The 25738-nt window shown below is 35.2% G+C and overlaps 2 protein-coding genes across 5 annotated transcripts; both read right to left on the reverse strand.

Annotated features, from left to right (window-relative positions):
* Positions 1–150: 150 nt before the first annotated feature.
* Positions 151–14887, reverse strand: LOC131159209 (2,3-bisphosphoglycerate-dependent phosphoglycerate mutase 1-like). Of its 4 annotated transcripts, XM_058113930.1 has the most exons (10): positions 14735–14887; positions 14100–14211; positions 13646–13936; positions 13253–13476; positions 11225–11343; positions 10986–11142; positions 10759–10860; positions 10547–10666; positions 8481–8544; positions 151–550 (listed from the first exon to the last, which is right to left on the reverse strand). In XM_058113930.1, the coding sequence occupies exons 3-9, from the start codon at positions 13914–13916 to the stop codon at positions 8500–8502; spliced, it is 1038 nt and encodes a 345-aa protein (XP_057969913.1). In that variant the 5' UTR covers positions 13917–13936; positions 14100–14211; positions 14735–14887; the 3' UTR covers positions 151–550; positions 8481–8499. The 4 variants fall into 4 exon arrangements, with proteins under 4 accessions (XP_057969913.1, XP_057969912.1, XP_057969914.1 ...); XM_058113929.1 differs by lacking the exon at positions 14100–14211; XM_058113931.1 differs by having other exon boundaries at positions 13646–14211; positions 14735–14869.
* An 8647-nt stretch (positions 14888–23534) lies between these two features.
* On the reverse strand, positions 23535–24809 carry LOC131159210 (protein DOWNSTREAM OF FLC-like). Its single transcript, XM_058113932.1, has 2 exons — positions 24352–24809; positions 23535–24004 (listed from the first exon to the last, which is right to left on the reverse strand). The coding sequence occupies exons 1-2, from the start codon at positions 24509–24511 to the stop codon at positions 23682–23684; spliced, it is 483 nt and encodes a 160-aa protein (XP_057969915.1). The 5' UTR covers positions 24512–24809; the 3' UTR covers positions 23535–23681.
* Positions 24810–25738: the final 929 nt, after the last annotated feature.

Genomic DNA, 25738 nt, shown 5'->3' on the forward strand with positions numbered 1-25738 from the left:
ACCCCAAAGATGACGACAAATGCCAAAAATGGCTGTCTCCTCTATGAAAGATGGAGAGACGAATCTTTTTTAATTTTCAAAATTTATGCCAAATAACTTTTTAGTTACCTTCCAGGGCAGAAAAGAAAACTTCATTGCTGCAAAATATTATTTCAGAACTCAAATATGAGGATATATATATGCATTAAGAGTTTCCAAATTCAGCTTGCAGTCTGACACTTGGACCGAAAGAATGTTTTGTGCATTTGATGACATGAAGGAGTATCCTATTTGAAGTATAAATAAAGAATCCACAGAATACAAAACTGCATATCTCTCACTATGCACTTGGTCACTGCAAATACCATTGCCCAAACACCAACTCCATCCTTCCCTTCACACGAAGAACCTCAAGAAAATCTGCCATGGTTTGCTGCAGAGCGTAGATCCACAGAGAACCACCCTATAAATAGTGTTGGTGAGCTTGCAGATGAGGGCTTCATTTACATTAGAACCTAGTAAAAAGGCTACCAGCCAGCAATCATCGAAAATGGATATAGCGGGCAAGTCCCTGCAAAAAATGAGAAGGTGAGTATAAGCACTTCGAAGGTTCTGTTTGCCTGCCAGAAAATGAGATTGGATTGGAGATATCACATATCTAGCAAATGAAGTTATCTAATCAGATTTTTTGACATTAGACTCCCAAAGATGTCTGGGAAGAAAATCACCATCAAAACTGAACGGAAACACTTGGTATTCATTAGTGTTCAACCCTTTGACAAGCCTAACAATTGGAAGCATTACTATGAAAATACATTGTTTCTGTTTTTGCTTATTTTATCATTCTGCAGCTAAAATGCACCATTCCTTGATTTCTTGAGCTCTCCTCGCTGTTGCGATGAGTCTACTGATAATTCTAGTTTGATCTCTCCATTAGATTGTTCACTCTGAGTCTATTGAACGAGAATTAACCTTCAAATTCACTTGGATCCATTTCTTCAAAGTTCAATTCTAGAAATTGAAAAATCAACTGGATGTAAGCTTGATGATACGTTTTCTTATTCAGAAAAAGGCAAAACTCAGAAGACTTGTCAAGGGCAGATGATGACTCCTGATACAGAACACAAAGGTGAGTTTTCTCGAGGCAATCCCTATCATGGAGTAGTCTACTTGGCAATTCAAACTCTGGGAATGATTCCAATATTCAGAACTTTGAGCCTATCAAAAACACAGGAGTACCGAAGACAGAGATTGGGTTTTGGTAACAGACCTCGGTTCAAAGGAAAAACTCCTACTATTTTCCTCTCACTGGACCTCCTTAGCTGAAAAGGAAAAGTTGCAGCTGGAAAAGGTTCCAGTATGGGTGATAATCTATGACAGCCCTTGAATTTACTGGACTGCATTGGGGCTTGGTCACATAGCAAGTTTGGTTGGAAATCTTTTGACCTTGGTTCCTCCACAAAACAAATGAAAAACCTATCAATTGCCAGAACTTGCGTGGAAATTGATGTCAATTTGGTCACTTATACAAGGCCAGAACACCATGGACAGAGCAGCAGCATACTTCTAAAACTGTTGAGAGTTGAGACTGCTGTTTCAAATCCTCTCTCAATTTTGACAGAAGTCACTGATGAATCCGAGGACAATGAAATGGAGTTCCTCAGCTTGAAGCAGAAAAGGAAAATGAGCCTGATGAGGCTGCCATTACATCAAGAAAAATCGAGGACTTAATTTTCCATATGCTAATGCTGCTACAGTTGCTTTGGCTGTTCAAGCGGGTTCCAAGGATGGAAGCCCAAAAAGGTGAAAATCTCTAGTTCCAGGGCATGTCAATTCTAGTCTACTGGAAACAGACAAGGAAATGTCAATTCCTAAGCTAAAGAAACACACTAAAAATCCACTGCTACTGAGTTTAAGCAAAGTTCGTCCAGGATTTTTGCTAGCCCTAGGGTAGCCTCATCTACTCCTTTGGAAAGAAAAGCAGTGGCTTCTCCAGCTGTCTATATATATATAAATAAAAACAAACAAACAAGCGAGGGAGGCCCGCAAAGGTCCAAGCAAAATTTGCAGACAAAAATCAATCTAATATTTGAAGATATTAGAGGCATTAATGAACATCATAAACAGAAGGAAGCCATTATTTTGATCAATTCAAAGCTGAGTAATACTCCGTGAGATCAAAGCTAAGCCAATTAATTTTGCAAGGATTTCCTTAAATTTAAAAAATAGGAGGGTTTTTTCTTCATATGTGCAGCTTCTCATGGTAGACTATGGGTGGGTTATGACCCTTTGATGTTCAATATTATTGCAGTGATTAAAGATGCTCAATGCATTAGTATTGGACCATAAGACCACTGCTTACCCTCATTTTTGGATCTCTTTCATATAAGCTCAAAATATACTCAAGAAAAGGAAATTCATTCGGAGTGTAATAAATTTTTTTAATAAGAATTGCTGATGACCTATGGTTTGTTTTGGGACATTTCAACCCATTACTGAATATGTCAGAAAGTTCAAGCTCCATTCATGCACTCAGTTAGCTGGTATTGAAGATTTTCATGTCTAGGCGTGATGACCTCCATCTTACCTTTTCTCTTGGTCCAAGAAAATGGAAGACGGCTTTATTTCAAGAAAGTTCCTGGCCTCTCACACTTGTGCTCAAGCTTTTCCCAAGTTGTTGTTTGAATTTCTCAATTGTAGAGTATCTAATAAAGTACCCTGCCATTCAAAGTATTCATGATTTTAAAGGGGGGCCAACTTCCCTTTCAAGTTCTTACATTTCTGGACTCAACACCCAATGTTTTTGGATGTTGTTAAAAATACTGGGCTTTCATATTCTTCTCCTGGTGTTCTCTTATTCACTTTTTGCCCTAGGACTCTTCAATGTTTTCATGAGCACTTCTCTAACATTGGAGCAAGGCTAAAAGAAGCAAACTGTCTTAACAAAGATCATTTAAGAATTAAGAATGATGGCAAGCTTTAACCCTATGAGTTTAAAGAAACATTTGAAAAGGCGAATGCATAAAGCGACGCATTTTAACCCTGACCCTGTTGAGAATTTTATTCAACAAATGACCTAACACAACAATAGGACTCCCCCCCTATTTATAAAACATATCAAATACATTCTAATGCCATAATACATTACTAACTCTCACTTATTAACATAACACTAACACACTAAAATAACCATTAACACTCCCCCTCAAGCTGGAGCATATATATAATAAGCTCCTAGCTTGCTACAAATAGATTTAACACAAGCACCGCCCCCTCCCCCAAAAGCTTTGGTAAAAAATTATTGAGCTGCATATCATATTTCACTTGGTGGTAATGAGCTTCTGTACAAGTTTCTTCGGGACAAAGTGGCAATCAACTTCAATGTATTTTGTTAACTAATGGAAGACAAGGTTGGAGATAATATGAAGAGCAACTTGATTGTTACATGTCAACTCCATAGGTTGAGAATGTGGAAAGCCCAATTCTTCCAACATGTTTTTTGGCTAAACAAGCTCTCATGTAGTGTGAGTTTTATATTCAGACTCAGCACTTGACCTGGCCACTACACTTTGTTTCTTACTCTTCCAAGAAACCAAATTACCACCAACAAAGATTCGTACCTAGTGGTGGATCTTCTATTTAAAGGTGACCCAGCCCAATCTGCCTCAGTACAACCCTGAAATTTAGTGTGAACCTGATCTCAATTTAAGATACCTCTCCTAAGTGCACCTTTGAGATATATCAAGATGCAAATTATTGCATCCAGTGACTTGTCCTCTAAGAATCTAGAAATTGATCACAACACTTGCTGTATAAGATATATCTGGCCGAGTGACTGTGAGATGATTCAACTTTCCAACAAGTCTCCAGTATCATCCAAGATTAGGCAACAAATTTACCCATATCAAACACTAACTTGCCGTTAGGATCCATGGGTGTATAAACCAATTTGGATCCCAATAGCCTAGTCTCATCCAAAAGATTGAGAACATACTTCCTATGTGACAAAATAGTTCCCATATGAGATCTAGATACTTCTATACCCAAGAAATTTCTATGGTTGCAAATCTTTGGTTTGAAACTTAGTCAGTAGAAAATGTTTTAGGCTTTGAACACCTTGATCATCGTCACCTGTAATTACAATATCATACACATAACAACAAGAAGGATCCTACCTGATGAACTATGACAATAAAACATAAAAGTGATTCACTGCACATCATTAAAGGTCAAATTCAAGTACTATAACACTGATCGACCAAACCATGCTCTTTAAACCATATAATGCCTTCTTAAGCCGACACACTAAGCCTGGCTCCCCTTGAGCAACAAACCTAGGTGGTTGCCCCATATAGGCCTCCTCTTTGAGATCACCACGCAAGAAGGCATTCTTCACACCTAATTGATGTAGAATCCAATGGTGGCCAAGGAGATGAACAAACATATTGATGTAGTTTGGCAACTGAGGAAAGCGATAGAATAATCCAAATCATACACCTAAGTATACCCGTTAGCAACAGGACATGCCTTCAAACAAACCATAGAACCATCAGGGTTGACTTTCATAGTATATACCCAGTGACAACCAACAACAGATTTTTTAAGAGGAGGAGATACCAATTCCCAAGTATCATTGTCCTGTAAAGCATTCACATCTTCAACCTAAACCTTAACCACCAAATCAAACACAATTGTCCCCAAAACACATCCTCCCATCGCTGCCCTTCTCAAAACCACAACCCTTCAATATTTCACAAAACCAACCACATAGCCAAAGTCAAAACCCTTTAAACTATAACCCTACAAGATCCCATCTCCAAGAAACTCCCTATGCACCCCCACACACTGGCCAACTACCCCCACATGCCAGAACGTGAGAGAGTTTCCATCCACCTTTTTTTTTTTTTTTTCCCTTTAGAATTTTCTGATACCATGTTGGGATTTTTTATTAAATGAATGACCAAACACAAAGATAGGCCTCTCCCTCTGTTTATAATACATATCAAATACATTCTAATGACCATAATACCCTAACTAACCCTCACTTATTAACATAACACTAACACACTAATAATACTAAAAGACTAAAATAACCATTAACAAACCCTTAAAAGGCAAGGTGTAAGTCTTAAGGCGTTGGGGCGTAAGCCTTTTGAGAATTATATTTTTAGATAAAAATATATAAATAAATTACCTATATTTTGAAAACAAAGTAAAAGTTAAGAGAATCACAAATAAAGTGTAAAAAAAGAAATTAAATATAATTTGCTAACTACTTTTTGGAAATTCAAAGATTGCCAACTTGAACTCATTACACAAGTCATGACAAGAGAAAGCTATAATGTTACAAAGCTCAAATTATTTTCAAGATCTAATATACAACTCTCAATTATTTTGGAAAGGTTGTTGTTCAAAAGTTTTAGAATCAACTCATATAATCACATTCCTTTTATATAAACATAAGGTTCAAATTTTCTAGCCAAATCTAACTTGAGAATCACGCACCCAAAATGTGTAAGCCTCAACTAAAAAGCTACAAAAAACATGCCTTCTGTTCAAAAATGCAAGGCTCAGTGTGTAATGTGTTACCCTTTTTGGGATTTGGTATTTTAGATTTAGCCTCAAAGCATTTTATGCATGTTGAGCCTCCAAGCAAGCCTCTATTGGGCCTTTTAAAGCATTGGCTTAAGGGAAGCCAAGGCAAAGCAAATAATTACTTGATCTCCTTAAAGCTAAAGAAAGCATTTTGATGCAAAGAGAAAGAATTTCTAGACTCAAGCTTGGTAGTAAGCACAATTAGTAGTAAATGATGCAAAGAGAGCAAGACGCATATTAGAAGCCAGGTGAAACAAGATGGGACCAAAATGGATTCTTTTGTCAATATTAAAGAGGAGCTTTTGAGCTCTTATACTCTACTCCAGAAAATATAAAAGTGATAGTATGGTTCCTTGTTTCTTTCCTGAAGAACTTGCTCAATTTCAATTGATCTAATGAGGAGAAGAGTATTCTTGCTAAGCCAGTTGATAAGGAAAGGTGTACAAAGCACTTTTTTTCTTTTGTAACAACAAGCCCCAAGTCTTGATCCTCTTTAATGCCAGGTTCTGTAAGTCTTAAGCTAATTAAGTGGCTGCAATCACTTCTTTCTTTCAGGATACCAAGCTCCTAAAGAAAATCAATACTCTGGTTCCAAAGATCTAAAACCCCTTTACACCACTTAATTAGAGGCAAGTAGCTTGCTATAGTATTCTATGCAAGTGCAAAAGAAAAATCCTAGCAAACAGACCTCAAAATGCTTGGTTTCATTCATTAGTTCCAGCCATGGATTTTGTCAAGGGCAGCTGTATTCAAGTAACCTACTTGATAAAGAATTATTACACCATTATCATTCAAACCTGGGAACTCCAATGTTTGCCCTTAAGGTTGATTTGAAGAAAGCTTTTTCTTCAGGAATGGAGTCCTATTATAAAGGCTCTTGAAGCCATTGGATCATCGGGTACAAGAAGTGAAATCCCCTATTTCTCTCACTCAATTAGTGGCTCTATGGAGGGCTTTTCCAAAGGTGAAAAAGGAGTTAGACGGGGGATCCAATCCCTCACCCCCCCCCCCCCCCCATCTTCTTGTCATGGTAATGTAGGTCTTGACAAAAATTATTGGGCGAACTGCTACTCAAGGTGAACTTAAATGTCATAGCAACTGCAACAGGCTAGGTCTTACAAACCTATGCTTTACAGCTGATCTCCTAATTTCTCTCATGGAGATGCAATGTTGGCTAGGAGGACTCAAAATGCTTTAGAGTTTTTCAAGGCTTCAAGCTAAACCTTCCAAGTCTACCATTTTCACTTCTAGAATCTTTGAAACAACGAAGCAGGAGATAATTCAAGTCCTAGGGATAACTGAAGGAACTCTCCTGTGAGGTACCTTGGTCTTCCCTTGGTCACAATAAAAGTTAGCAAGCAGGATTGCTATCATTGGTGGAGAAAATCACCTCAAGAGTTCACATTCGAACTTGTAATTACTTTTTATATGCTGAGAGGCTCCAACTAATAAATTATATATTAATGAATATTCAGAGCTATTGGTTCTCAGTGTTTCTTCTTCCTACTATTGTCCTCAAGAGCCTAAAGTAGAAACTAATGCCTTCCTTCAGAAGCGCAATGAACAAACACCCAAGGGTGCAAAGTCATCTAGGAAAGGTATGCAAGCCTTTTTTCTGAAGGTGGTCTGGATTTAAGAAATGTCTTTGAGTGGAATTCAATCTCTGCAGTAAAACTCCTTTGCACCTATATAAGCTTCCAACCCCTTGTTGTGCGCAACATAGGTTCATGCTTTTAAGCTAAAGGAGAAGAGCTGTTAAGCCACCCAAAAGTCCACCTAGACCTGCAAAAAGATAGTCAAGGTCAGGGATTCTGTTTTTGATAGTTTCAGGCATATTATGGGAAATGGAAAATCCACCTGATTCTTAGATAGTGGCACCCTAATAGCCCCTTTTTCTTTGGGTTCCTTCTTCTTCAAGATTTTTTACCCTTTGTTTGGGAGTTGGGATCTAATAAGAGAGAGAAAACCCACAGATCCCATTGTTTTCAGCTTTTTGGTTCAATGAAAATATTCCTAGACATGCTTTCATAGCCTGGCTAGCAACTTGAAACAGGCTTAAAAACTTTGATGGGTTGATCAATTGGGGCAAAGTTTGATCTCTTGACAAGTTGATCAATTGGGGTAAAGTTCGATCTATCATTTGCCTTACGTGTCATCAGTCTATGGGAAGTAAAAATCCTTCATTGTCTGATTGCAGCTGCAGAAGAAACCAAAGTGCTACTTCCTGTTAAAAAGTTCCTAGATCCTTCTCTTGCTGGAATAAAGAGGGCTTTCAACTTCTTGCTTGGGAAATAACTCAACTGTTGTAATATGCCTACCCGATTGGGTTGCATGTGTTTACCATATTCAGGAAGTATGAAACTCAGTGATCTTTGAGAATTTTATCTTTGACACTGAATCAGTTTTGAAGTGTGTCCTTTTTATGTTAAGAGTTGTATTTCTGGTCTAAAGAAGATTATGTTAGTTTTGTATTTCCTTTGTCTTGTAAGCTTCTTCCATTGATTTGTTTGGCTTGTAGCTTTTCTCTCTTAACTGTTCCTTCTGTTTTCTTTTGTGGTAATATATTCTCTTTTACATTCTTTGAAAAAAATAATACACAACAAACAACAACAACACCAAGCCTTAACTTGGTGGGTCAGCTACATGTATCTTTTTCTACCAATTCATCCGATCAAGAGCATTTTCCTCTATTAGATTAAGGGCTATTAAATCCTTACTACCTCACTCCAAGCTATTTTAGGTCTACCCCTACCCATTTTTATGCTAGAAACGATAACTAACTCACTTCTACTCATTGGTACTCTACTAGGCCTGCATTTCAAATGCCCAAATTATCTAAGCCACCCCTCCCTTATCTTGTTTCAAAAAAAAAAAAATCAGAAGCATAATATATTTAAACAATTTACCTGTTCTTTTTAAGAAAATTCACTGCAACATTTCATCTAATTGTTTCCTATAAAGTGCCAGGCTCTGCAGGGAGAAAAGGATAAATCAGTAAGATGCCATTTACTAAAATTTTGTGAACAGAAACCAGAAACAAAGACAATAAACCAGAAATAATAATTAAAAATAAAAAATTACTTTCTTACATATCCAAAACCTGAAATAAAAATTGAAAACCTAATTGAATGCATTTTTTTGCAGTTCTTGGATTAGATAACAACCAATTCATGGTATCCTCAATTCAACATAAAATTTTTCACCCTTGAGTCTTAAGCAAATTAATGAGAACACTATTAAGGATTATCAATCCAACTATCAGAAATAGATTTAAAGCATTAACCAATTAAAAAAATTTTACTACTAAGCCTTATGCAATTTATTGGTACCACCATAAAACTTATAAATGCAGCATTTAGAGATAATCTTAAAATCCATAATCGATTAAAATGTGTTTAGAATAAGAAAAAAATAAATAAAGAAAATTATAACAAAAGAGTAGAAATTACTCAATACTCATACATTTAAATTCACTCTCTAGTACTCCAAGAATAATTCTCCCATATATGAAGGTTAAAAAATGATGAAATTATTTTTTGCATGATTTTTCTTCTTGTTAAAATTTTTAGAATCTTTAGGGATATTTTAGGACACGTTTAGTTGTGAAAAATAATTTCCATTTTTCATTCTAGTTTTCCAAAAAATTACAAAAAATTTAGCAAATTTTCCATTTTAACAACATTTGTATGAAATAAATGAACAATAATAAATAGTTTTGACACTATTTGCTTGTGGAAATAGTTTTACTTTTCAGCTCTAATTTTCCAAATAGTTACAAAAATGTCACCTTGTTTTCCAATTTTCCAAATGTATATGGAAAAGTTGAAAAACATCTTTTTTCATTATTTTTTTAGATTTCTAACTCTTACTTTAGGTATGGGAGCATGTAATTCAGATCTTGGACTTAATGCATAGAGTTTCTTCTAAATCAACACAAATCCAAATTCAAATCCCAAAATTCACGACTCTAAATATTAACCTTATATAAATTCTGGATAACTAGAAAACAAGTTGTCTTTCTAGTGATTATTTTGAAATATAAAATCAAAAATCAAAAATTATTTTGCACATTTAAACAAAATCTTTATAAAATAAGCTAAATTTTTATCCAATAAACAAACTCTTTATAAAATAAACTCTTTATCCAATATGAATCTTGAAAAATTATAAAATAAGCTAAATTTTTTTTATAGTTCTTTGAAAAACTAAAAATTGAAAAACGAAGAATGTTTTCCACAACTAAATGGGCCCTATCTCTTGTTTTCATTGCATTATAGCGGGAAAATCTGTGGCTGCAATGCATTTATACTTTAATGCCCTGAAATCAATTTTGATTAAATCTAGTGATTATTTTGAAATATTAAAATAAAAAGAGGAAAAAAATGCACATTTAAACAAATTCCTTATTTTCTACCTCTTTAATATGAATCTTGAAAATTTTAAAAATAAGCTAATTTTTTTTATAAATTTTTGGAAAAAAATTGAAAAACAGAAAATGTTTTCCGCAACCAAATGGGCCCTGATTTTTTATTTTTAATTAACATTTTCAATTTTATTTAAAAAATTATTTTTAGCAAAAAATTAAGTACACAATGATTTAATCAAAATTGACTTCAGGACATTCAAGTATTAGTGCATTGCAGCCACAGATTTCCCTGCTATAATGTAATAAAAACAGCAAATAGAAATGATAACAGACAACTCTAACATTTCATAAGATTTTGATGTATTAGATAGCCTAGAATTGACAAGATAATCTAAATCTCATGTTCCTAAAGCCAAAGTCTGTGTGTCTGTGTGTTTTTCCAAGCAACAAAAACTCCATGGAATATCACTTTAGGTTTCCTTACTCATCCCCACTAAAATGAATTTGAAAGCAATTAAAAAACATTAAAGCAAATATTTTCAAGCAAACTGAAAGTTTATAAAATTAATGCCAATAAAGATATAATATGGGGAATATGCTTCATACCCTAGAATAAGCATAGACACCAGCCTCAGTAGGTCCTATAGGACTTCCCCTCCGGATAAATTTCCCCTCTTTATATATATAAAGCATAGGTATCCCAGTTGATAGTTCTAAGCTTATAACCTGTGAGGCAAGAAAAATTGAAATTTATCATTAACATATCGAAGTTTTGCATTGACAGTAATCATCCTTAAGAAAATTAAATAATTTTCTACCTCCTGAGAAGTCAAGTTGTCAAGATACATAATGATTGACCTCAATGAGTTTGCGTGGGCTGTAACCAGCACGTGCTTTCCAGATAATAGTTGTGGTTTGATCTGCAATGCAAATCATCTCCGCGTGCTCAGTACTAGTAAGGATGTACTAAGCTTGATTAGACTCCGTAAAAGAACATGGAGTACTTTTGAACAAGAGAATAATTACGCCATTTTTACAATCTTACCTGTTCTTCAAAATAAGCAACAGCTCTTCGAGAACAGACTTCCAAGCTCTCCCCATTGGGGGGAGAAGTGTCATAACTTCGTCGCCACTTGTGCACTTGCTCTTTTCCATATTTTTCAGCTGTCTTCTGCTTATTGTAACCTTGCAGCTCCCCATACCTGTACAAGGAAAAAGTTGCAGCTCACTAATTTATGAACTCACATAAAGTGTAGCAGGATAAGCAAAATAATGAAATAGTACATTCTCTCATTCAACTGCCAAGCAGTAACAACTGGAATGGATTGCTTCTTGGTTTCATCACTATAAATTAAACTCCTTCTGTTTGCCTCTTCACTCTCATTGTGCATAATGATTGGCACCTGCGGGCACCAATTTTATACAACATAACTGGTCTTTAGCTGAAAACATAACCAATGAACCACAAATTGTTGCACTTGTTCAGAAAAGTAAGCTATAAAAAATCAAAGGATTCTTCTTATTTACAATTAAAAAATGTGATATTCAAGCCATCATCCAATGGCTTGAAATAATGCCCCTGCTCACAAAATAAACAATAAATAACTAAATAAAGGGCAGAGTGCACATCTCACAATCAGGCATTTTAAACAAATGATATCAGAGCAACATGTGATCCTAGAGATAACAACCTATGTTGCTATTTACTGTGAGAATTTTAGTTGTAATGACTAAGAAACTAATGGGAATTTCTCTTCAACTATGCTGAAACATATAATACGCATCCTACATCTGTAGCAACTAATCTTTTTTTGTAGTACCTTCCTTAATCCATGCTTTGGAATATATGATTTGATTTTTTGGAGAAACAGTTAGCATTCAATAACTTAGAAGATTCAACTAAATTGTTGATAAGCCTTGGAAGCTATTACCAAGTAAACCAGCATTTTCACTGAAAAAAACTGAGAGAGTTTCCAAAATGTCATATGGTTTTAAAGCTTATGATCATCTAATGTAATTGACCCTTTCCACAAACATTTGGTTAGAAACCTTCAACAATAAGAGCAGTCCTAGTCTTGAGTCTTGACAGCATCTTTCATATGTTTTGGGATATATCTTAAATCAGAATCATGGTTTTAAATCGCGGTTGCGGGTAGCATAACGTAACGGTAACGGGTGTAATGGGAAGCGGGAGTAGCGGATGTTACATAACGGGACGCAGGTGTAAGGGTCGTGAATTTTTTGGAAGCACACACAACCTTGGGCATATTAGCGTACTTGCATGTTTTAAGCTTTTAGCCCTTCTTAGAAAGAGTTTTAGTGTATTTTGGATCATTTAGTTCAAGTAACTAAGTTCTTTGGTGAGGGCAACAAGTTTACATTTGTTTTAAACCACCATTAATAGAAAAATTATGTGTGTGTGTGTGTGTGCATTTATACTTCTCATTGTTCTTATCAGTGATAAATTCTTATGTGTGCTAAATTAATTAATAGAACAAAATACATTATACACTCCATTAATCTATTAGACACATAAGGCATACAAATAATACAAATATAAAATAGCTAGAAAAGAAAGATGGTTGAAATTGAAAAATATAGAACATAAATATCACATTACTAATATTATCAAAATAAAATATTTTCCTAACTAGTATTTTCAAATTGTTAATTAATGCATCTATTGTGAGTATTTAAAGAAATAGTAAATTTTGTATCATTGTCATCCTCATTATAATCTTTTCCCCCTCTCACCATATGGTATATTGAGAATGATTTATGAAAGAGAGGGAAAAAGTGAGAAGAAAAAGTAAAAAATAAAATATTTTTTTTCGTGTAACAATCTTGTAGCGGTTACATAACGACCATAGTGGCCTTTACGTAATGGTTGCAGTCCATAACGACCACTACGACCATGATTTTTCTTCACACCGATTTCACACTGTGTAACGGTATCGGCAACCAAAAAAATCGTTACGTAACGGTGTTACATAACGGTCGCAGCCTTTATTTAAAACCATGATCAGAATAAAAGACATGAAGCAGCTACGCTAAACCATTCCTAAAAGAATTAGCATAACATATAAAATATAAATAAGATTTTAGCATATCCCAATTGTAATGCATTACATGAAAGCACCTCTACACAAGCATAACATGAGAGCACACCTAAGGAACTCCTCCAGAAGAAGCAAAGCAATGAACTATGTAAAAGGTTATGGTTGCTTGAACAGATAATGGATTATTTCCAATATCAGCTTTTTTCTAAATTTATATACTTTAAATGGCGAACTTCCACAAGCTCAAACATACTTTCCTGCAATGGTGTTGAGTCATGGCAAGCATGGCAGTCATTTGTGAACGGATTAATGCAGATGTGAAAATCATGTCAACAGGTATGTTGCTAATTCTCCTACCAGCTTCAATTGCTTCTTCTACCCCTTTCTCAGTTAAAGGCACATCAATACAACCTGTGAACAGATTCTTCACATTCCACATTGACTCACCATGCCGAAGTAATGTCAAAGCAGTTTCATCTGAAATGGCAGTATAAAACTCATTTAAAAGCTATCTTCAATAAGAACTTAAATTGGTGATGTCTAAGGAAGAATGCACTCCTTAATATATATAATTGACATAAATTACTATCAGAAAGAAATAAAATGTAGATGAGCCTGTTAACAAAACTATAGCACGCACACAAACCTGATTTGCTTTGAGAATTGTTGCCAGTGCCCTGCAAGGGGTTCACAATTGGATCTACCACTGAACTACGACAACCAGATACTTGAATTGCATGCAACGTACACCAGTCAGAGCTAGAGCTCCCGTTCCTCAATGATCCAGGATAGACTCCAAATCCATTTGAGATTAATCTTACAGAAGCACTCCCAGAATCATATTGTGAATCAGAAACATTCCCAAATCTGCGGACCAGCATGGTCCCCATGGCTTGGTGAAATATGGCAGGAGCCATTTTGATAATCCAGTAAAACCCTTGAACCATAATGCATTTGATGTCAACAAAAAAATTAAACAAACAGTATTATCATCCCATTCAACAAAAACTTAAAGCAGATTGTAGCGAATTTCTGAAGAAGATCGAAGTACATAATAAAATATTGAAAAGGTAAAAGTGAGAAAAAGAAATACATAAAACCTTGCTGAGCTATTTCACAGAATCATACTGCACGATTGCCTCCAAAAGCAAGATAAAAATTATTCAATTCTTCAATGATTAAGCCCATAATCATCCACTGGATGCAGATTTTCTGAATTGCATGAGACAACTAACTGGTTTGAAAAGCCAATTTCATATTAAGCAGAACCAGTTCATAAGGCAATCGCCATAATTTAACTCAATTCAGATCTCATTGAGCACGTTTCTCTTGCATTTTTAATTGTTCTCATATAGTATTAATTTCACCGCACATTACAAATTTGGAGGATGAGCTAATAACCCAGATAGTATCTTTTACATTTCAAACCGTGCAGAACCACTTCTTAGAGCTAGACCCAGAAAGAAACATGATAAGCAAAATCCCATCTGAGATCCAATTTTATGCCGGCTTTTAATTCAAATTAACAAGACACAAAAGGCAGAAAGAAGTACACCAGGCAAATTAGTTGGAAACACCCAATTGCCGATTGCTCTGAGATAATTTCACACAACAAAGATCGTAATAGATTATCCGAACAACAAACTAAAGAAAAGCATTCCAAAACAGGATTAAATTATTAAAAAACAAGAACTCCTGCAAAAGCAAAACGGGCAATCGGGAATACGAAACTCACCTTATAGGGCCAGAGGATCTCATATGGATCGGAAGAAAGAAGCAGTTTGACGGAGAAAATGATGAGACAGTTGCACACAGACACATTAGCAGCGTGGGCCGCTTATGCGTACGGGCTATGGCAAATCTTTCCCGTGGAGTTTTTCCCCATTTTAATTTTATTTTATAATAAAATATTAAATAACAATGTGATTGGGAAAATTTTTCCCATTTTCATGCTTAGGTAATCTCGCTAGATTATCCAATAAGGTCATCGTGTGTTGACGCGTGGCAAGCAAATTTCGTTAGATCATCTAATGAGATTTACTTAAGAAGCTCAGTGCTGACGCGTGGCAAATCTCGATGGATCAAACCCTTCAACTAGTCCTTTCTCCTTCATTTCCCCCTCACAAACGCAAAGAGTAGAGAGCTGCAGAGAGGAGGACGGCAAAAGCAGCACCCCCACCAGGTCTACTTGCAAGTGACCGTTTGGGAGCTCGTAGCAAGTAACCGTTTGAGGGTGGACGAGATTGTTGGAAAGTAAGCTATAAAAAGGGGGAAATGGGGTATGTATTTTTCTTACCCTAAAACTATTTTGGTTTCATTGATCATTCAAGATTAATTTGAAAGATTTGAAAATTTGTTATTTTGGATTCATAAATTAGTATTCAGTGCTTTCGATTTTTGGTTGGAAGTTATATCCAAAAACCCCCAATCTGAGGTTAGGGTTTCATTTTATTATTTGTATTTGACTGAATTAAAATTTGTTAGTCTTACAAGACTTAACATCTTGTTTTGATGCTAACAAACAAAAAAGACTTAATATATTTGGTTGAGTAATGATATTTCAGGACTAATAAGAATCAAACAAGTAAATACAAGGTCAAGGATCCATTGCAAGCTTATACTTCAAAAAAGGATGATCATATGAAGGCTAAAGCATGAATTTCAAGTTGATATTTTAAAACTTGAAGAATATGAGAAAAAGATTAAAAGTATATCAAAACCTGAAGAAAAGCAAGAGAGGCAAAAGAAAGCAAAGCAAGAGAAGCTCAAGCATGAAGACTCAGGTACCAAAAATGTTCAAAGTCTTAGAAGTCTTTATGTAAGTGTTTTATATTTTTAATATCTTTTAAAATATTGTTGAACTCTTTTAGGGTTGAATATGGATTTAAAAACAAGATTTTAAAACCATGGAAAATGTTTTTGACAAGTCATTTTTAAGTCTTTCAAATAACAAAAGAGTTTAAAAATAAAAAATGAAAGTTTTTCAGAAAATGAAACTGGTCAGCTGACTGACAAGAACACACTAAGATTGGTCAGCTGACTGACAAAACACCAAGAATGAATAACTGTCCAGCGTACTAACAGTTTGAATTAAAATCAGTCAACCAACTGATAAGGCCCAGCCGACTGACAAATTAATGGTACTTATTTCTAGTAGACAGAAAAGCCTTATCCGCCTATCCAACCGACTGACTCTGAAAAATGAACTATCTAGTCGCCGGTCCATCCGACTGACTCCATGAGATTTTAAATTTTGAACCTCAACGGGAAAATTTAAAAAATTAGTTTTTCAAATGTGAATGTTATAAAAACTTGGCGAACACTCCAAGTAACTTGGGGAGCAAGGAAACTAATCCTAAAAAATCTATAAATACTACTTTAACCCCAAGAAATTAAAACCAAGCAATCATACAGCATTATTGAATTCAAACTCTCAATCTCTCTCAAAGTTCTCTATTACTCATACTCTTATTAGGGGAATTCATTTGAATTGCTGCTGAATTATCAACCTACGATTCTAATACTGAAGTTTTCTCAATCACAAAAGAACCCCTGATGATATCTTATACTTGAGCTTCAATTCTATTTCATATTGATATTTAAATTCTTAAAGTACATATTGCTAAATGTTGTACTAATCTGCTCTATTTGAGAGTGTTCTTGTACGCAATGTTTACTTCATATGTTCTTGTAGCTCTTGGACAATTCAAGGTGTTTGGATCGTTGACCAAGTGTGGGGTATCGCTTGGAGAAACGGGCTCTAGCCTATTGAAGGAGTGACCGAGTGAGGGGTATCACTTGGAGAGGTGGGCTCTAGCCTACAAAAGGAGTGTGTAACGGTGTTGTTCCACCTGAAAAGGAACTGGTTTAGTGGAATCCTTTGGTGGTTTGCCAAAGGTGAGGATGTAGGCTGGGGATAAGCCGAACCTCGTAAAAATCCGGTGTCACTCTCTTTCCCTTTACTTTCTTTACTTTCAACATATATATATATAAACTGTGTGGATGTGTTAAATTCCTTAATCATATACATTACGTGGATTAGATATTAAATAAACTTTAGCTTTGTTTGTTTTTGGGATTGCGAAATGATTACGCGCTTAGATTGCGTAATTATGTGTTTTAATTCATACATTACGAATTATATTTTTAATTAAATGTCTAATTACTCTCAATATTTTAACATTGTGTCATATTTATAATATTTGGATATTATTAAGTAATGCTACAGGGTCAGGCTTCTGCTCCTCCAGTAGTCTCACCAACCTCTACTAGTGCTTTGCTTCTCCAATCAATTTAAATGTAGCAAATAACACCCTCTGCTCGTTTGCACATGAGAGGACTACCAGTATGTCTTCTATGTCCTGGACTCAGTTCTCTACTACTAATGGGTCTGATCCTCCAGCAAAAGATGGGGGTCGCACACGTGTGAACTGTTCGATCGTGCAGCTTCACTCTCCTGAACTCCTAACTATCTCAGCCATCACCTAATGGGTGATGCTACGCAATATTGTGTTAGAGTGTTCGCCACCCATACTGGAAGGTCCTATTCCATCACCTCCCGTACTTGTGTTACTGTTCCCCAGATCCATCCTACAAAAGGAACAAATAGTTTCAGCATACAATTACTACCACACAATCAATACACTACTATAACTCATTAATTACTCTCATACGACCATTTATCTCCACATCCTCAATCCCCATTTAAGATTCAGTCCTACCACTCAAAAACAAGACCCAACAATAATATCCATGGTTTTCCTGAAATCGTCACCTCAGGAAAAATACAAAAACAAACCCAGTACTCCTACCTCTAGGCTGCAAAATAGAACCCTAAATTCTCATCTCATCTTCTAACAATAACTAACTAGTTTCCCATCTACCCGTCTCCTATTTTTCTTAAAATCTATTCCTATACTCTACTATTGTATTCCACTGTTTACTAAAGTTTGCAGAACCTAACAACCTAAGTTCTGATACCAAAAAAATTGGTACGAAAATTGGGGCATCACAATTTAGTATCAGAGCAATTACCCAACCAGAAGTGTGATGAAATTCACATCACCTTGGTTTGGAAATGTGGGTTCCCAACGAGGACGTTGCGTTCTGTAAGTGGGGGAGAATGTGATACCCTATGGAATAAAGACTTAAAAAAGACTTGATATTATTACCCATATCAACAAGGTGCACATTTCTTTTCGGGAGTCTTCCCATAAGAACTCTACAATTAAGCGTGTTTGGTTTGGAGTAATCTTGGGATGGGTGACCTTTTGAGAAGTTTTCTTAGGAGGTGTGTAAGTGAGGACAAAACACACTGAAAAAGACACGTGTTGGTCTGGTCCAAGTGGAGGAGCAGAGACGCAGTGCTCCTTGGCAGACCCAGGTTGGGGCGTTACAACTACTTCCACCAACGTTCGTAGTATTATCCTTGGACTCCATCCTGAAAAGACAATTGAGAAAATTATTTAGAATCTTGGTACCCTACATATCTGCTACTACTACAATACTATAAGACTCATTTTGATGACTTAACATTCCTAATAATGACATACTCTGCTAACTTGATACTCTCATTCTAGCTCAAGTCCTGCCCCTCCACTCGGAAATGAAACTGTCAATGGATTGCCGTGATTTTCTGAACCCATCAACTGATCCAGAAAAACAAAGAAGTCTGCTAATGGATTTCTGTCTCCAAGCTTACGAAGCTAAACCCAAAAGTCCTATCATACCCATTCCTATCCTTGTCTTACTCTAACTCCTATACTCTGGTAAGATCTCTTAACCTCGTTTTACCAAGTCTACAAGACCTAACAACCTGATTAGCTCTTATACCAACTGTAGCGCCCCGACCCTCTCGATGGACCTAGAGTGCCACTAAATATACATACATACATACATCTCTCTGATACCATACATGTGCAACCCGCCCAAACAAGGGAAAATCGGGTGTTCCATACTGAACTGCATAAACACACACAACAGAAAACATATGTCATCTAATACTTATTAGAGTCTCTAACTATTTCCCATATACATCCATACATAACTGAAAACATAATCTACTATATATACAATGCCCAAAAGACAAACACTACATAAAATCTCACCAGCTCTGACAAGGACTGTCTACTATCTAACTCTATTTGGCAACACGCTAGGCTCGATCCCTCGGAGGACCTGAAACAACATTTACATGCTAGGGTGAGACACCTCTCAGTAAGATGGATGATATTATTATTAGTGTGTGGCTAGCATGAGATTTCATGTGTACATATACTGCTAACATTTAAATACATTTAATTGACATTTTAAAATCTGTATTGCTGCTCTGTAAATCTGAAAATATATACTACTAGCTCAATATAGTCATTTCTATAGTAAATATGCCCATATATATCTAGAAGATACAACCTGATCTGTAGGACTAGCGTCATCACGCCATCACATACATATGCGACATGCTTCCCCCCATGACGGATTGTGTAACCTGGAGGCTGGACCTAGCAAATAGTCGGCCAACAATGTTAAGTCAAACATAAAAGTAGTACGATGGTACCTACTCAATCTATACCCGAAGGCCGCTTGAAGGCTGAGTCATCTAGAATACTCCGTCGAATGGGGTCCCGGAATCACTCCTTCGAGGAGTACTTTACCCAGACCACCAGTCGCCTTTCCCATCCACACTTTATCGAAGTCGAGTAGTACTTTACCCAGACCAACAGTCGCCTTTCCCATCCACACTTTATCAGAGTCATGTGGTTGCACCCCTACATACATATAACTACGGTACCGTGCTCTAACCATGAGATTATCATAACAGGGCTCCATTATCATATATGTCAATTTACATCATATAAAATTGTAATAATCATTCATTTCATAAAACTGTAATATAACATACTCTGTACATAATTATGTGAAAACATCTACTCGATATTGACTCGGTAAAAATTAACGTATCATAAACTCGGCATTTAGTCGTCACGTCTCATCTCATCTCTTGGCATATAGCCATCGCATCTCATCTCTCGACCTATAGCCGTTACATTTCAGTATTACACAAAACCTGCTCATTTGATGTCAATTAAAAATATACTCATGCCACAAAAGTTTTCATTTGGTAACTCATACATAACCCATCTGCTTGAGAACATAAATACTGCTACTAAAACTAGGATATGAATATCTCTAGGTTGTTATTTTACTAAATATAAATATATAGCTAAATACGGGAAAAATGGAGATAATCAACCCTACCATCTTTGGTTGATTTTAAAACAAGCTTATGGTTTGAAATAACAATCTTTCAACCGATGAAAACGTTTAGAAAGCCCAATACTATACCTTAAAAAATTATATTTAAATTTTACACGGTTGGTTTTAGAAATAAAGTCGATTAACCAAAGTCTAGGCCTGAAAACCCTAGAAAAGACGTAACTGTTTATCTAAAAACCGTTATAACATTTCATTCCGTTACAACTCATAAACATAACTAACATTATAGAATCTCCTTACCTATTTACTAAAAAACACTCGAGACGCTCGAAAATCAAACCCTAGCTTTTTCCTGAAATCAATAATTCACTCTGCTAGACTTATAGATATTCGCTCCCTAATCCTCATGGTAACTTTCAATTGTTGAAACGGGCAACGAACGGCGAAGGATCGAAGAGAGAGAGAGTGTGGGTGCAGGTTCTAGAGAGGGAGGGAGAGATATTTTGATTTATTAACTATGAAGCAATTGAAAATTTATTTATAGATCCCTTGACCCGGTCAAATTCGTCGACAAAATGATACCTTTGTCGACAAACCACATAAGGTTGTTCGTCGACGAAAGAAGGGCCTTGTTGACGAACCCTAAACTTGATATTTTTCAAACATTCTGGATCTTTTTGTCGACAAAGTTCTAAATTTCAGCAACAAGTCACATGAGAGCCTTCGTCGACGAGAACATGGACCTCGTTTCTCGTCGACGAAACTTGCTGAAATCCCCTTTTTTCTTTTCTTATTTAATTTCCTTATTTTCCTAGTTCGGGTCTCTACAGATCTTTAACAGTGAGGTATTCAGTCTTCAATTCTTCATCTATAAATACAATGATAATAAAAATATATGAGAGAGAAAACAATTAAAGAGAGATAACAATTATGCGAGAGATAATTATTAATTAGATGAGGAGTTAAATATAAAATAAAAGAGGCAAATATGTTTGAGCCTTTCCATGATTATATATATAATATTTTCTTAATAAGCTGCTCAATCCATGCACCTTCTGGAGGATAAATATTTCACCTCTTCAGGAGGTTGAATTTTTAACATCTCTTTGGGAGGTTAAAAAATATACCATCTTCAAGAGGTAAATATTTAATATCTCTTCTAAAGTTTAGATATATAGCCTCTTCAGGAGGTCTATCTTTTCGGGAGACTAAATATGTAAATGAAAAATTTAAATATATTGCCTCTGCAGGAGGATTATCTCTTCGAGAGACTTATATATATATGCACGAAAGATTTAAATATATAATCTCTTCAAGAGGATTATCTCTTTGGGAGATTAGATACATAGCCTCTTCAAGAGGACTATTTTACCATCTTTTCTGGAGATTGGTACTTTAAATACATATATGTATATATAGGTGGTATAAAAATAAAATCGGCCATTAAGACGGTATAAACATAAATAAAACCGTCTATTAAGGCAGTATAAATATATAAAAATATGTCAGTTGGTTAAAAACTCGTGCTAACAACGTGTTATAAAATGATGTAGAAATTAATAATAAAACAAATAAAGATAAGCAGAAAAATAAATGAAGACAAGACCGAATTTTACGTGGTTCGGCTATGCCGACTCCACGGGCGGATATGATCAAAACTTCACTATCTCATGAGAAATTACAAGATGATTTGGAGCCGGCCTTGTACAAAGTATCTCTCTTCTCTTAATCTCTCATCTTCTCTAATCCTTTGTATATGCTCCTCACTTCAAACATGTAATATGTATATATAAGCATGCTATATGTATATCACAAATGAAAGGGAGAGGGTGCCCTTTATAAGGCAAGGGGTGGAAGATGAAGGGGTAGAAGATGAATTAGTACAGACATATAGGGTAGGTTCATAGGGATATGAATTAGTATATATATATATATATGGGGCAAGTTCATAAAGACATAGGAGATATCCACCTATATTTCATAACAGATTAATGTTAGAATTAATGAAATTTTAAGAAATTTTCAATTATAATATTAAGGTACTGTTTCAGAACATGAATTTTAATACTTGAATTTAGATGTACATGGATTTGGAAAAATATCAACACAATTGTGTACTTAAAATCTAAAGACACTCAAATTCAAATTTAAGATCTCAATTTCATGCTCCCAAACATAGGATAAATGTAGATGAAGGTTTTCTTTGAATTATTTATCATTTTATACTAGTGAGGATAGACTAGTAAGTAGGGATGAGCATAATTCGGTTAAAACAAAATCAAGTGAGTAAATTTGGTTGTTTCAGATCGATTAAAAATTTATTTGGTTTGGTTCTGTTTTTATTTTCGTCAAATTTTGATTTTCGATTTTTAGTTCAATTTTTGAATTCGATTAATTCAATTAAAAATTTCGTTCGATTGGTTTTGAGTTTGGTTAAAATGAAATAAAATTCAATTCAGTTTAATTAATGAGATTTTTTAATCAAAACTTTTTAATTAATTGGATTAATTAACTAAATTAATCGAATCGACCAAATGCTCACCCCTTCTAGTAAAGAGTACTCAAAATGAGATTCCATAATACATGCTAGTAATTAATATTGTCTTAATTGATGAAATTACAACCACAATAAAATCTAAGATATATTTATACGTAATAATGTGAAGAAATAGAAGATAAGATTTAACTTGATAGCCATGAAACTAACATCACTAGTAAATTTCTTGGAATGATAACTTGAAAAAAATGTAATTCCTAAACTTAAAATCATTAGGTGGTGTGGTATTTTAAGCTTAGATCATTTAAACCTTAATTCTAACATTTGGAAGACAATATTAACAAAATGTAAGATAAGATTGTATCAAAGTTGTCTACATTCACTAACCCTATGTTTGAAAACATTTTGTATTGAACTTATATAGGATTAAGATAAAATTTGTCATATTTTTTTCCCCTAGTAATGGTGTTTTCAGTATTATAGTTCTATATTACACAAATTTCAAATTCCCAAATTTAAATTCCAAACGAGGATTGGTAATTGGGTTGGGGATTTTACATTCCACATCAACCAATATAATCTCTTCAACAAATATATAAAAAGGGAAAAAGGTTATTGAGAAAATCTATATGGAAGATTGAAGCTGTGATTAAAATTTAATATCTGTGTAGTCGGCGTTTCTCGCCGGAATCTGCAAAGACGGCGACGGCAGGGGCACAATTGAATGGACAGCTACTCGGAAATTAAACAAACATTAAACTAAACAACAGGGTTCCACAAAAGAAACATTAAACACCACCATCGGAAAAACAATAGCAACCAGTACACACCCAAATCGGAAACATATAGATCGATCAATGTCACAAATTAATTTAGAGCTACAGAAGATGGGGATCGAATAAATAAATATTAGATCGGAGCAGTATATATAATATATGGTTTATGGTACTGGTAGAGAGGTGATCCGTCTCTACTCATCTTCCTGGTATAGCTTGAGCAGTTCGCTGCAGACGGCCACTGGATGATCCCTCACGAATCCCATGGCGTTCGCATAACGGCGAGTGGAGGTCATGCCGTTGTTGCCGGTGAGGATGACGCGAGCACGTTCACGTCCAGGATCTACCTGGGCGCAGTTCAGTTGTGGGCTGCTAACCAGCACCGCATCGCAGAGCTGTTCCTGGTGGTCTTCATTCACCTGGATTTTGTATTTTCCAGCGGCGTTGGTCACTCCATCGACGCTGTACACCAGCTTCATTGTGTCCCTGTTTTTGCACTCGATTCTAACCCTAGCACCTGCCAACCACAGATCGGACATTTTCTTAACCGGAATTTTAAATCTTCTTTTTGCAAGGAAAGAAAAATGAGGCGGAAGAGAAAGAAAAAAGGGAGATCAACAGGTATGATCCGGCGGAAGTAGCGCTACACTTCAGAAAATCCCGTTTCCCCCATCTATTTTGGATGCAGTAATTAGGGTTCAGAAAAATCAAAACCGGACAACAGATCGCAGCAAATCAAAACAAGATCTAACGATCTTGGTTAATAGGCAACGAGAAAAGTGACAGACGACACCAATGTTATAGATATACAAAACTATCCACACAGAGAGAGAGAGAGAGAGAGAGAGAGAGAGAGAGAGAGACCTGAGATGGGGGTGCTGGCTGAGGTCTCGAAGCCGAAGCGGCAAGTGTCGCAGTAGACTGCGCCTTCGACGGTGAATGGTGTCGCCAAGGGGCGGGTTGCGGAGACGATGGCGGGGAGGAGAACGACGGCGATGAACACCAGCAGCCTAGCCATGGCCATGGTTATGGAGGAAGCAACAGATGATTTTTCAAATGGAAATGCAGATCTCTGGGAGCAGATACAGGGAAGGGAGAGAGTGAGAAATGAAGAAGATATAAATGGAGGAGTGAGAAGGGATTGATATAGAGATAGAGAGGAGAGAGGAGAGAGGAAGCGAGCGGGGCTGCAGCTGGCACTTTTTACTCATCGCTGTCGGTGTGCTCACATGGCTCACTGCCAGAATCAAATGCGCGTCTCACGCGTTCTCTCTCTCTCTCTCTCTCACGCATCGAATTCCCTTCCAAGGTTTTTCCTAATTTTAAAAATATGAGTTTAGAAAATATTATTATACTGTACAAAACATTATTAGTGCTTTATTTTTATTTTAAATATATTAACTAATAATTATAGATTTTTGAAATAATAACCTTACAAGTGGAAAAGTAAAAATGATCCCTAAATACGCGTCCCTATATTTATTATTCTCTTATTTGTGAAACATTTAAAATCAATTATTATTAATGTGTGCATTGCTTAAAAGCTAGTTTTATAAAATAATTACTTATAAATTATCGTAATAGCAAATGTTGTATTAAACGAAAAAAATATATATATATGGAGCGAAATTATCTTCTCTTCCCTCAATTAATAATAATGGTCAAACCTTATTTTAGGTTCAAATGTTATAAAGGGAATGATGAGATATAAGTTGCGCTCTTAATTTAGGAAAAATAAAATTTTGAATTGATCTCAAGAAAAATTATTAATTACATATACATAGATTAGAGGCACTCATAAAATGTCAAAATGGATAAAGGAAAAAATCATAAACTTAAAATGTCTGAAAAGTTATTTTATATTGTAAATAATAGAAAATATGCTATGCATGAGATTTTTAATTATTAATTTTTTGTAAATAATGTGTAAAATACGTGTTTTACCAGTTTATCAACAAAGTATCATTATTAAAATCATGATTTAAAACATTAAAAAAAATTCAAAATGTAAGTTTTTATTTATTTATTAATTGCTCAATTCAATTTGACTAAATAATTTTTAAATAATTAAACAAGTATCAGCCAATAGGGTTTACTTTGGATGTTATGATTGCAAATGAAGAATATTGACTAATTTAGTATAGTTTTCTAAATAGAACTTGCAATTAATCTATTTGTCCATCTATGATTATGATTTATGAATGTTTTTCCTTTTTTTTATTTATAAAAACTCTATAAATGCTTACCTTAA

The sequence above is a fragment of the Malania oleifera genome, chromosome 7 (assembly GCF_029873635.1).
Source record: "Malania oleifera isolate guangnan ecotype guangnan chromosome 7, ASM2987363v1, whole genome shotgun sequence".
Taxonomy (NCBI): Eukaryota; Viridiplantae; Streptophyta; class Magnoliopsida; order Santalales; family Ximeniaceae; genus Malania; species Malania oleifera.